This window comes from Pelophylax lessonae, assembly GCF_965119305.1.
Source record: "Pelophylax lessonae genome assembly, chromosome: 9".
In the NCBI taxonomy this organism is placed as follows: Eukaryota; Metazoa; Chordata; class Amphibia; order Anura; family Ranidae; genus Pelophylax; species Pelophylax lessonae.
Window position 1 is genome coordinate 49702886 of NC_138776.1, and position 13981 is coordinate 49716866.

Consider the following 13981-nt stretch of genomic DNA (forward strand, 5'->3'; position numbering starts at 1 on the left):
GGGACGCCAAGATGTGAGCAGAGCCTAAAATTTGTTTGCCAGAAGTTGCCAATTTCCTTATCTATAGAGCAAGCCTATACAATTTTCCCTTCAAATAAGGGGGCGGGGCTGTGACACCAAATGCAGAGATGCCCACCAATGGGAATTCAGGAAAAAGTATGGGGGCTCATTGGCTGAACAAGAGAGATTTGCCAATATGTGGAGAGCCATAAGACTGCAGACTATGAGAAAAGCCTAGAGGATTCCCCATCCACACCACACAAAGTGAATGGAGGAAGCTCCCCTGCTGGCTATTATATTCTGACAGCTGGCAACTGCGGCTGCCAGAATACCTGAACAAGCCGCTACATCTGATTGGATACAACCAATGTTCAGCCAATCATTTTTCATCCGGCTACTTCAATGGAACTCCATTGAAAATGTGACTTATGTTAAGCTGGGTGGTGCCAACCACAGAACCCATTCTAAGCCGATTCAGCAGGAATGATAGAGAATTCTGTCTATGGGGGCCTTAAATTGATTGTAAACCCTTCCATATACCCATTGAAGTGACTGGCCTCAGGTGATACACAGTGAGATTAAACAAATCCTCCTACATAAGTTGTACCTGTTTATCTGCCATCATTTGTCCTCTACTTACTTACAAGACTCAGAGATGAAAATGATTTGTCACAGACTCACAAAGCAGGGGGTGGGGAGCTGCAATTACACACTGTACAAGAGCTCTGAGAGCTGATTGGAGGAAAGGGACCCCCCCCCCCCCCCCCCCACACACACACACACACACAGCAACAAAGCTGAGGCTGTCAATTGCAGGCTGTCTGCTGGAGCTTCCTCCCCTGTCACCATTTTTCTCTTGGTGTCAGGAAAACTTGTGATTCATGATGATAATAAAGGAACTAAAGAGCAGACAGAAATGAGGCTTACGTAATGCTTTGGATAGAGGAAAGTAAAAACTATAGAAATGTGTGCTTTGTTCAGATTTCATGTCTGAGGTTTATAACCACTTGAACTCCATACCGATTTCCTGATCTATATTGTACAATCCCTCTATTGGAGGAGAGACCCCCGGGACACCAGAGAATAGTCAGGGGGCACTTTGTGTGTCAGTGTGATTGTACCTGTGTGTGTGTATGTGTCAGTGTGTGTGTGTGTCAGTGTGAGTGTCAGTGTGAGTGTACCTGTGTGTGTGTATGTGTCAGTGTGTGTCAGTGTGTGTGTGTATGTGTCAGTGTGTGTGTGTCAGTGTGTGTGTGTCAGTGTGTGTGTGTATGTGTCAGTGTGTGTGTGTCAGTGTGTGTGTGTCAGTGTGTGTGTGTGTCAGTGTGTGTGTCAGTGTGAGTGTACCTGTGTGTGTGTATGTGTCAGTGTGTGTGTGTGTCAGTGTGTGTGTGTGTATGTGTCAGTGTGTGTCAGTGTGTGTGTGTCAGTGTGTGTGTGTATGTGTCAGTGTGTGTGTCAGTGTGTGTGTGTATGTGTCAGTCAGTGCATGTCAGTGTTAATATCATTGTATGTGTGCCAGTGTGTGTGTGTATGAGTGTTAGTAAGTATGTGTGTCCCGGCGTCTGTGTCAGTGCCTGTATGCCGGTGTGTGTAAGTGTGTTTTTTTGTGTGTGCCAGTCAGTGTGTGAATCAGTGTGTATTAGTGTGTGTGTCAGGGGGCTTGTGTAAGTGTGTATGTTAGAGTATGTATCAGTGAGTGTGTGTAAGTTTTTGTGTGTGTCAGTGCATGTGTCTGTGTGCAGTATGTGTATCAGTGTGAGTTTGTCAGTGTATAGTAGTGTCAGTGTGCAGTGAGTAGTATGTCAGTGTGCAGTGAGTAGTATGTCAGTGTTGGTGTCAGTGTGCGCAGTATGTAAGTGATGCTGTCAGTGTACAGTGCACAGTGTATAGTGTGTCAGTGTGGGTGTCAGTGTGCAGTGTTGGTGTTGGTGTCAGTGTGCAGTGTTGGTGTCAGTATTGGTGTCACTGTGCAATGTTGGTGTCAATGTTCAGTGTCAGTGTGCAGTATTGGTGTCAGTGTTGGTGTCAGTGTTGGTGTCAGTGTGCAGTGTTGGTGTCAATGTTGAGTGTCACTGTGCAGTGTTGGTGTCAGTGTGCAGTGTTGGTGTCAGTGCGCAGTGTTGGTGTTAGTGTTGGTGTCAGTGTGCAGTGTTGGTGTCAGTGTGTAGTGTTGGTGTCAGTGTGCAGTGTTGGTGTCAGTGTGCAGTGTCAGTGTGCTGTATTGGTGTCAGTGTTGGTGACAGTGTGCAGTGCAGTGTTGGTGTCAGTGTGCTGTGTTGGTGTCAGTGTGCAGTGTTGGTGTCAGTGTGCAGTGTTGGTGTCAGTGTGCAGTGTTGGTGTCAGTGTGCAGTGTTGGTGTCAGTGTGCAGTGTTGGTGTCAGTGTGCAGTGTCTGTGTGCAGTGTTGGTGTCAGTGTGCAGTGTCTGTGTGCAGTGTTGGTGTCAGTGTGCGCAGTATGTAAGTGATGCTGTCAGTGTACAGTGCACAGTGTATAGTGTGTCAGTGTGGGTGTCAGTGTGCAGTGTTGGTGTCAGTGTGCAGTGTTGGTGTCAGTATTGGTGTCACTGTGCAATGTTGGTGTCAATGTTCAGTGTCAGTGTGCAGTATTGGTGTCAGTGTTGGTGTCGGTGTGCAGTGTTGTTGTCAATGTTGAGTGTCACTGTGCAGTGTTGGTGTCAGTGTGCAGTGTTGGTGTCAGTGTGCAGTGTTGGTGTCAGTGTGCAGTGTCAGTGTGCTGTATTGGTGTCAGTGTTGGTGACAGTGTGCAGTGCAGTGTTGGTGTCAGTGTGCTGTGTTGGTGTCAGTGTGCAGTGTTGGTGTCAGTGTTGGTGTCAGTGTGCAGTGTTGGTGTCAGTGTGCAGTGTTGGTGTCAGTGTGCAGTGTTGGTGTCAGTGTGCTGTGTTGGTGTCAGTGTGCAGTGCCAGTGTGCAGTGTTGGTGTCAGTGTGCAGTGTTGGTGTCAGTGTGCTGTGTGCAGTGTCAGTGTGCAGTGTGCAGTGTCAGTGTGCTGTGTTGGTGTCAGTGTGCAGTGTTGATGTCACTGTGCAGTGTTGGTGTCAGTGTGCAGTGTTGGTGTCAGTGTGCAGTGTTGATGTCAGTGTGCAGTGTCAGTGTGCTGTGTTGGTGTCAGTGTGCAGTGTTGGTGTCACTGTGCAGTGTTGGTGTCAGTGTGCAGTGTTGGTGTCAGTGTGCAGTGTTGATGTCAGTGTTGGTGTCAGTGTGCAGTGTTGGTGTCAGTGTGCAGTGTTGGTGTCAGTGTTGGTGTCAGTGTGCTGTGTTGGTGTCAGTGTGCAGTGTTGGTGTCAGTATGCAGTGTCAGTGAGACTCTGTGCTCTTCCTGCACTCCTGTCCCTCCTCTTCCTCCTCCCGCACTTTGTAGTGAAGTCCCCCCCCCTTTTAGTTTCTTTCACTTGTTTCTCTTTCTCTCCTCTCTGTTTTCTCCTCTCTCTCTCTCCTCTCTTTCTATAACTTCTCTCTCTACTTTCTCTCTCTCCTCTCTCGCCCCTTCTCTCCTCTCTTTCTATAACTTCTCTCTCTCCTCTCTTTCTCTCTTTTCGCTCTCTCTCTGTTCTCTCTCTTTCAACTCTTGCTCTCTCCCCTCTCATCTCGCTCTTTTCCCTCTCTCTTTTTCCTTATCACTCTCTTTCTCTCTCTCTTTTTTCTCTCTCTCGATCTCTCTGTCTCTCTTCTCTCTCCCCCCTCTGTTCTCTCTGTCTCTCTTCTCTCTCTCCTCTCTTTCATCTTTCTCTCTCTTTTTCTCTCTCCTCTCTCCTTTGTTTCTCTCTATTTTCTCTCTCCTCTCGCGCTCTCTCTCTCTCTCCTCTCTTTCTTTATTCTCTCTCTTCTCTCTTCTTTCTCTCTCTCCCTCTCATCCCCCTTTCTTCTATCTGTTCTCCCTCTCTCCTCTTTCTCTCTTTTCTCTCTGCACTCTTTCTTTCTCTCTCCCCCTCTCTTCTATCTCTCTTTTGCTCTTCTGTCTTTCTCTCTCTTCTCTCTTTTCTTTCTCTTCTCTCTTTTCTCTCTCTTCTCTCTTTTCTCTCTCTTCGCTCTTGCTATAACCCCTCTCTCTCTCCCCTCACTTTCTCTCTCTCCTTCTTCTTCTTTCTGTCTTCCTATTCTCTCTCTTTCTCTCCTCTCTTTCTCTCTTCTGTCTTTTTCTCTCTTCTCTCTCTCTGTCTTTTCTCTCTCTATACTCTTTCTCCTCTCTTTCTATAACTTCTCTCTTTCTCCTCTTTCGCCCCCTCTCTTCTCTCTTTCTATAACTTCTCTCTCTCTCCTCTCTTTTCTCTCTCTCCTCTCTTTCTCTCTTTTCTCTCTCTCCTCTCTTTCTCTCTCTCTCTCCTCTCTTTTCTCTCTCTCTCTTCTCTTTCTCTCTCCTCTCTTCTTTCTGTTCTCTCTCTATTTTCTCTCTCCTCTCGCGCTCTCTCTCTCTCCTCTCTTTCTTTATTCTCTCTCCTCTCTCTTCTTTCTCTCTCTCCCTCTCTTCCCCCTCTCTTCTATCTGTTCTCCCTCTCTCCTCTTTCTCTCTTTTCTCTCTGCACTCTTTCTTTCTCTCTCTCTCCCCCTCTCTTCTCTTTCACTCTTCTGTCTTTCTCTCTCTTCTCTCTTTTCTCTCTCTTCTCTCTTTTCTCTCTCTCCTCTCTTTCTCTCTTCTGTCTTTTTCTCTCTTCTCTCTCTCTCTGTCTTTTCTCTCTCTATACTCTCTCTTTCTCCTCTCTTTCTATAACTTCTCTCTCTCTCCTCTTTCGCCCCCTCTCTTCTCTCTTTCTATAACTTCTCTCTCTCTCCTCTCTTTTCTCTCTCTCTCCTCTCTTTTCTCTCTCTCTCTTCTCTTTCTCTCTCCTCTCTTCTTTCTGTTCTCTCTCTTTCCACTCTTTCTCTCTCCCCTCTCATCTCTCTCCTCTCTTTCTCTCTCTCCCCTCTATTATCTCTCTCTTTCTTCTCTCTCTTGCTCTCCTTTCCTTCTCTCGCTCTCTCTGTCTCTCTTCTCTCTCCCCTCTCTGTCTCTCTTTCATTTTTCTCTCTCTTTTTCTCTCTCCTCTCTCATTTGTTTATCTCTGTTTTCTCTCTTCTCTCGCGCTCTCTCTCTCTCCTCTCTCTCTTTCTTTATTCTCTCTCTCTCCCCCTCTCTTTCTTCTCTCTCCTCTCTTTCTATAACTTCTCTCTCTCCTCTTTCTCTCTTCTCTCTTTATCTCTCTCTCTCCTCTCTTTGTCTCTCTCTCTCTCCTCTCTTCTTTCTGTTCTCTTTCTTTCTCCTCTCTTTTCTCTCTCTCTACTCTTCTCTGTTCTTTCTCTCTCCTCTTGCTCTCTATTCTCTCTCCCCCCTCTCTTCTTTCTCTCTTTTTTCTCTCTCTCTCCTCTTTTCCTTCTCTATTTCTCTTCTCTTTCTCCCCCCCTCTCTCTTCTCTCTTTTTCTTTCCCTCTCCCTTTTCTCTCTCTCTAACTTCTCTCTCTCTCCTCTCCCCCCTCTGCTCTCTCTATCCCCTCTTCTTTCTCTCTCCTCTGTCCCCCCCCCTTACTCTCTCCCCTCTCTTTTCTCTCTCCCTTCCTCTTTCTCCGCTCTCTTTTCTCTCTCTCTACTCTTTCTCTCTTTTCTCTCCTTTCTTTCCCTCGTTCTCCTCTCATTCTCTCTCTCTCTCCTCCCTTTCTCTCTCTCTTCTCTCCTTTCTGTCTCTCTCTGCACTCGTTCTCTCTTTATCTCTGTCTTCCCTCTCTTTCTCTCTCCCCCTCTCTCTCCTCACTCTCCCCTCTCTTTCTCTTCTCTCTGTTCTTTCTCTCTCCTCTTGCTCTCTATTCTCTCTCTCCCCCTCTCTTCTTTCTCTCTCTACTCTCTTTTTAATACTTCTCTCTCTCCTCTCTTCTTTCTGTTCTCTCTTCTCTCTCTCTCTCCTCTTTTCCTTCTCTCTCTATTTCTCTTCTCTTTCTCCCCCCCCCCCCCTGTCTTCTCTCCCTCTCTCCTTCTCTCTCTTTCCCTCTTCCTTTTCTCTTTCTCTAACTTCTCTCTCTCTCCCCTCTCCCCCTCTTCTCTCTCTCTTCTCTGCCCCCTCTCTCTCTCCTCTCTCTTTTCTCCCCTCCTTTCCTCTCTTTTCTCTCTCTCTCTCCTCTCTTTCTTTCTTTTCTCTCTCCTTTTCCGTTTCTCTTTCTCTAACTTCTCTCTCTCTTTTCTCTCTCCTCCCCCCCCTCGGCTCTCTCTATCCCCTCTTCTCTGCCCCCCCCCCCCTACTCTCTCCTCTTTCTTTTCTCCGCTCTCTTCTTTCTCTCTCCTCTCTTTTCTCTCTTTCAGTGTTTTTTGCTGACATGTCTCCTAGTTGTCCGTCAGTCAGGCTGGCCCCTCCCCCCTGTGCATGAAATGAAGTCCCCCCCCCCTCCTCCTCCAGTCCCCGCCCCCTCCCGGATCAGACTCCCCCCCCTCCTCCCTCCAGCTGTCAATCACAGCCGCCTTTGAACTGGATTCCTTCCAGAGGAACTTCAACCGAGTGAATCGGGCGAGCGGAGCGGAGTCCGGGGCGCTGGCTGCAGTCAGGGCCGGTGACGGGGGGCTGTGTGTAGTTGTATTGGGGGGACTGTCGGTGTGTGGAGGAGGGGGGCCCCGCGGATCGGACAAAGGAGTAGAAGGAGATATCGCGCCCCTCGCACCCCTCTCTTCCCCCCCCCTCTTCCCCCCCCCCACGCGGCCCCGAGAAAAGTTGCCCCCTGCCCCCCCCTTCCCTCCCCCGAGCGGCGGGGGGCGCGGAGCGGAGCCGGGGAGGCGGCAGAAAACTTTTCTCCGGTATTTCCCGGGAAGATCATCGCCTTCTTTCCTCCTCTCTCCGGGCGGACGGAGCGCAGCGATGCCGCAGCTGAACGGCGGCGGAGGGGACGACCTGGGGGCCAACGATGAGATGATCGCCTTCAAAGACGAGGGCGAGCAGGAGGAGAAAATCTCCGACAATTCATCGGCCGAGAGGGATCTGGCCGACGTCAAATCTTCTCTGGTCAACGAATCCGAGACCCACCAGAACAGCTCGTCCGACTCCGAGGTGAGAAGTCGGGGGGGAGGGGAGGGGGGCAGCCAAGGGCCACAGCTTCATAAAGAATTATGGGGGCACAGCATGGCATGGGGGGGGGCACAACATTATAAAGAATTATTGGGCACAGAACAATAAAGGGGCACATAGTTATATGGGGGGGGGCGTTATAAAGAATTATTGGGCACAGTAAAGGGACACAGTTTGGCATGGGGGGGGGGCATAGAGAGGAATAAGGGATACAGGTTGGCATGGGGCACAACATAATAAAGAATTATTGGGCACAGAACAATAAAGGGGCACATAGTTATATGGGGGGGGGGCGTTATAAACAATTATTGGGCACAGTAAAGGGACACAGTTTGGCATGGGGGGGCATAGAGAGGAATAAGGGATACAGGTTGGCATGGGGCACAACATAATAAAGAATTATTGGGCACAGAACAATAAAGGGGCACATAGTTATAAGGGGGGGGGGGGCGTTATAAAGAATTATAGGGCACAGTTAAGGGCCACAGCATCATGAAGAATTATGGGGAACACAGGTTGGCATGGGGGGGGGGCATAGAAAATAATAAGGGGTACAGGATGACATGAGGGGGGGGGGCAAAACATTATAAAGAATTATTGGGCACAGAACAATAAAGGGGCACATAGTTATATGAAGGGGGGGCACAACATTATAAAGAATTATAGGGCACAGTATAGGGACACAGCCTGGCATGGGGGGGGGGGAATAGAGAAGAATAAGGGGTACAGGATGACATGGGGGGGGGGAAACATTATAAAGAATTATTGGGCACAGAACAATAAAGGGGCACACAGTTATAAGGGGGGGGGGGCGTTATAAAGAATTATAGGGCACAGTGAAGGGCCACAGCATCATGAAGAATTATGGGGAATGGCATGGAGGGGGGGGGGGGACACAACATTATAAAGAATTATTGGGCACATAACAATAAAGGGGCACACAGTTTTAGGGGGAGGTGGGGTGCATTATAAAGAATTATAGGGCACAGTATAGGGACACAGCTTGGCATGGGGGGCAAACAGAAGTATAAGGGGTACATGATGACATGGGGGCAAAGCATCATAAATAATTATTGGGCACAGAACAAAAACCGGGCACACAGTTATATGGGGGGGGGGGAGCATAATAGAGAATTATAGGGCACAGTAAAGGGACACAGCTAAGGGGTACAGGATGGCATGGAGGGCACAACATAATAAAGAATTATTGGGCACAGAACAATAAAAGGGCACATAGTTATAGGGGGGGCAACATAATAAAAGATTATTGCATACAGAGCAATAAAGGGGTGCATAGTTATATGGGGGGGGGGATATAATAAAGAATCACGGGACACAGTAAAGGAACACAGTTTGAAATGAGGGGGTGGGGGTTACAACATAGGAAATAATAAGGGGTTTAGCATGGCAATAGGGGGCACAACCTAATAAACAATAATTGCTTACAGAACAATTAAAGGGCACAGAGTTATAGAGGGGGGCGCAACTACATGATGAATTATGGGCACAGCATGGCATGGGGGCGCAGCATAATAATTATTATAATAATTAAAAAAGAGTTATTGGGTACAGAACAATTAAGGAACACAGAGTTATAGAGGGGGGCACAACACCATGAAGAATTATGGGGCATGGCATGGGGGTGCAATATAATAATTATTATTATAATTAAAAAAATAATTATTGGGTACAGAACAATAAAGGGGCACATAGTTATATGGGAAGGCACATAAAAAAAATAATTTGTGGGCACAGTAAAAGGACACAGCTTGACATGGGGGCACAACAAAGAGAAGAATAAGGGGCACAGCATGGCATGGGGGGCACAACTTAATAATTATTGAGTACAGAATATAAAAGGGGCACAGAGTTATGGGGGGGGGGACATAATGAAGAATTATGGGGCACAGCATGGCATGGTGGCGCACAACATTAAAGAATGAATGGACACATAACAGTAAAGAGTTATAAGGCAGGCATATCATAAACAAGAAAAGGGCACAGGTTTATATGGGGGGGCACAACATAGTATAGAATTAAAGGGTACAGGTTGGGATGGTGGGCAATATATAGTGAAGAATTATAGGGAGCAGCATGGTATGGGAAGGGTACAATACAATCAAGAATTATAAGCAGTAAAGGGGCACAGAGTGATATAGGAGGACAACATAGCAAATTATTATGGGTACAGTAAAGGGGTACAGGTTTGTAGGGGGCACAACATAGTAAAGAATAACCATAACATGGGGGGCACAATATAGTGAAGAATTATGGGGTACAGTAAAAGGCCAGATGTTGATATGGGGGGCACAAGATAGTAAAGAATTAAGGAACAAAGCTTGACATGGTGGGCACTAGTGAATAAATATAGAGTGCAGTACAGTAAAGAGTTATACTTTGATAAGGGGGGGCATAACATAATGAATAGTTAGAGGGTACAGGAAAGGGGCACAGCTCAGTAGGAGGGGGCACAGTGTGGAGAAGAGTTAAGGGGAACCTGTATAGTATAAGAACACAGCATAGTAAACAATTGCTGGGTACTGTAAAGGGGCACTGCATGGTATGAGCGGCACAGCATAGAGAACAGTTATAGGGAGAATATTGCAGTAAAGGGGGCAGAATAGGGAAGAATTAAGGGGAACAGTAAGGGCAGAGCAGGGTATAGGGGCATAGGGGCACAAATTAAAAAAAATAATAATAAAGGGACACAGCTTGACATGGGGGCACAGTACAGTAAAGGATGAATTGCTATGGGGGCACAGTCATTGTAGGAGGGGGCACATCCTAAAAAAAAAGAAAAAGATTTATGGGTCAAAGTGTAGTGACATGTTAGGGGCACAGAATAAAACATTATGGGGCACACTTGGTGCATTATAGGAGAACAGCATAGTGAAAAATGAAGTGGCAGTGCTATGGGGCCCAGCATGCTGGAGCATATTAAAGAAGGAAGGGGCACAGCATGGCAAAGTGTTAAAGGGCTCTGTACACACAACCCAGTGTTATAAAGATCTATATATACTGTATAGGGCATAATAATAATAATGTAATAATGCACATTAATAATAAAAAAGTATTATTGAGCACATTAAATACATTAGGGTGGCACAATGGGTTCAGTGTAGGGGCATAGCATGGCAGAGTGAGAACCCTGGCACAGCCCAGGCACTGTCATGTATCCTCATGGCACAAACACCCTCGAATGGTCCTCAGACCTGGAAGGTGTCACTGTCATTCTAGCTGTAAAAATCTACAAGCGGAAATGTGCAATTTAAAGAACAGAAACAACATAGGTGCAGGGTAAGGGGCACCCACCCGCTGACCATAACACTCAAATTAAAGTTGCCCTATTGCCCCCCCTCCTGACATTACTGGGGTGCCCCAGGGCCTCTTCCAGAGCCCGTCCCTAAATCTCCATCAGTGTCAGACAGCGACAAGTGTCCTCTGAAATCACAATAAAATCTTATTTGTATACACACAGCTCAATGGGGGGAGAGAGAGAGATTATTTATTATTAAATATTGTGTTATTGTTGATGGTATTTACTAAATACCAAAAGTCTGACAACTTGTATTTATTAAATAGGGCTTTGTGATTTTATTGTGTTTACAAATACAAATAAATTATTCCCATGCATTTCCTGTAAAGGAAGGAGGCTTTGTCTGCCCAAATCAAACCATTTATATATATATATATATATATATATATATATATATATATATATTTATGGGTTAATATAATTAATGCATGGGTTCAGTTTATTCCATATAGTAGTATAATTTGTGTGTGTGTGTATATATATATATATATATATATATATTAGAATAATGCTGTATATACTTTAAATGCTATATAATTATATATATATATATATATATATATATATATATATATATATATATATATATATATATATATATATATGTGTGTATGTATACATATATACACTGACACATATATACTGATATGTATTTTATATATATATATATATATATATATATATATATATATAATGCTGTATACACTTTAAATGCTATATAATTCAATATGTATGTATGTATGTATGTATATATATATATATATATATATATATATATATACTGACACATATATACTGATATGTATAATATAATATATATTTGTGTATATATATATATATATATATAAAACATGTATCATTTTGCATATATTTATATGCATTAATATATATATAATTTTTTTAATATATATTCTATATGCTAGCATGATTTCTGTTGTGTTATATATATATATATATATATATATATATATATATATATATAATGTTACATTTTATATTTAATGTTATATACTTTATATATTATCCTGTTTGCACTCACACATGTGTGTTCTGTTCATCATGTGTTATTTTTGAACATCTTGCTAACATATGCCCTTTGTTGCAAACAGAATTATCTAATACATTTGTACAGATTAGGACATTTATAGAAGTTCATATTTTTTTAGTCCTGACAGTCCCATCTTTTAATGTCTTTGCACACCCAAGTCTTTGTTATTCCAAAGCTTGTTGTGGCTGGATGGTATTCCTGTATTAAAATGATACCCTAAATTAAAGGCCACCATCGTTGCCGATCGTCTTCTACCTGCAGACCAGATCCCAACATCGTAAACCATCTCCTATATATATATATATTTCTTTTTTTACAAATGTCTCTCAGTTAGCGTTCAGTATGTGTGCAAAGCGATGCTTGCCAGGCGGCGTACAGACAGTGTGACAACGTGACAAGCCCTGACACATCCTGCTGTATTATTGTATGTATGTGTGTATTATATAAAGAGCGATTATAAGCCTTGTTAACATGTGCCCTGTGCCCTGTGCCAGGCGGAGCGGCGGCCTGCGCCCAGATCCGAGACCTTCCGGGACAAGAGTCGGGAAGCCCTGGAGGAAGGTGGGTTTTTTGCTTGTCCCTTTTTTGCAGTTGTGGGGAGAGGATTTGGTGAAAAGGGGGGGGGGGGGTGAAAACTTTTAAGAGTTTGTTAAACTTTTCTTTTTTAATTTTTGTTTTTTTATTTTTCCCCACTATGTGCGTTTTAGCTGCGAAGAGGCAAGATGGAGGAGGCCTCTTTAAGAGCCCGGCTTACCCCGGATACCCGTTCATCATGATCCCGGACTTGAGTAGCCCCTATCTGCCCAACGGGTCGCTCTCCCCGACGGCTCGGACAGTAAGTGCCTCCTTTATGGCTGCGGCTGCTGCGTGCACTCACTGTGGATACAATGTAGCTTTGTGCTGGGAGCAGCACTCTCACCCGCTAGTGATTAGGCTGCAGCTGCTGCTCGTCATGTCTTATTTAAAGGACCACTATACTCCAAAAGACAGAAGCACACTGCGCTATAGGCGTTATGTGAAAGAGCCTCAATAACATTCGCAGCAATGGATGCTAAAAGGTTCCCCCGGTTTGTGCCAGACCGACCTGAGATAGCTGACACCGGTGCAGCCCTAAAATTACGATAGATTGTCAGGGCCTTTTCTGTGGACAGGAAGTCAGCTGTGCATTGGATAATCTGTCTCCCTGCCAGGGCAACTTTGCCTCCAAATATCTTCCATTATAACCTGTTGAAAAAAATATATTGCTTTTATTATTTATGTACAGTGTCCGCTTATTCAGCAGTGTGACACAAAAAAAAAAAAAAAAAAGCAGCACTAACACCTGACCAATCAGAGACGAGAGATCTGTCCCCAAAAGCTTGCAATCTAAAAGGTGCCCATGAATGTTATCAAAGCCTCTTTTGCATAAACACTTTAGAAACCTCAGGCCGTTTAGGTATGGTGGCCCTTTACATAGCGCTTTGCAACCTGTGTATCCCCGGGTGGTGGGCATACTGCAACTTGTGGTTCCCCCCCAGCAGCTGAAGAGACACAGGATGCAAAATGATGTGTTTTTTACCCTTTTATTTCAGCACATTTTACTTTAATTTTATGGTTTTATTTTTACATGTATCTGTTTTATGCCTAGAACTTGACGCAATATTGGTTTCTTTTCTTGTGTTTTGTTTTTTTCAATTTAATTTTACTTTCTTCTTTTTTTCTGGGGCTGTTATTGGTTTGTTTGTTTACTTTTATGTTCTCCTTCTCACCTCAGTTAAGTCAGGATGGCAACTTTTTATTTTTATTTTTTTTATTTGCTCTTTTTATGTCAGTGCAACAGGGTTTGGGGGGGAAAGAAAGTAAAAGTGGCATTGCTCCCTGCTGTATGGAGTTTGTCTTTTTTGATGCTTATATACCCCTCCCTCCCCAAAAGTATAAATAATCCCATTGTTCAGCGGGACATGGGCACTGCTTGTGCCGTCACCACCGCCCCTAAACAAAGATTCATACTCTGGTTCAAAGTAAAAAAAAAAAAGGAGAGATGTTTGATTTCGCAGAGTGGTTTTAAATAATGTGACTGTTGCTAGTGGAACGTCTCAACTGTCAAGGTCTGTGAGTCTGTATGGATGGGGCTTGCCTTCACTTAACACACGTGCTGTTGTATGTATAATGTGTATTTTTTCTTCAATGAGAAATAAATCTAATATGTGTGTGCATGTTAAAAGAAATTGTTATATTTATATGTGAGCAAATTTATATATATATATATATATATATATATATATATATATATATATATATATATATATATTTAAAAAAAAAAAAAATATATATATATATATATATATATATATATATATATATATATATATATATATATTATAAATATATATATATATATTTATTTATTTTATATATATAAAATATATATATATATAAAATAAATAAGTATATATATATATATATATAAACAATATATATATATATATAAAATAAATAAGTAAATATATATATATATATATTTTTTTTTATTTATTTTATATATATAAAAAATATATATATATAAAATAAATAAGTATATATATATATATATATATAT

At 43.3% G+C, this 13981-nt stretch overlaps 1 protein-coding gene across 46 annotated transcripts in view; it reads left to right on the top strand.

Annotated features, from left to right (window-relative positions):
- The first annotated feature begins 6667 nt into the window (after positions 1-6667).
- TCF7L2 (transcription factor 7 like 2) overlaps positions 6668-13981 on the top strand; it is a 325847-nt gene continuing 318533 nt past the window's right edge. For all 46 annotated transcript variants that reach the window (XM_082267896.1, XM_082267941.1, XM_082267897.1 and 43 more), the window contains exons 1-3: positions 6668-7021; positions 11898-11964; positions 12111-12238. In XM_082267896.1, the coding sequence (XP_082124022.1) occupies positions 6833-7021; positions 11898-11964; positions 12111-12238 (384 nt within the window). In that variant the 5' untranslated portion in view covers positions 6668-6832. The remainder of the gene's footprint in view (positions 7022-11897; positions 11965-12110; positions 12239-13981) is intronic.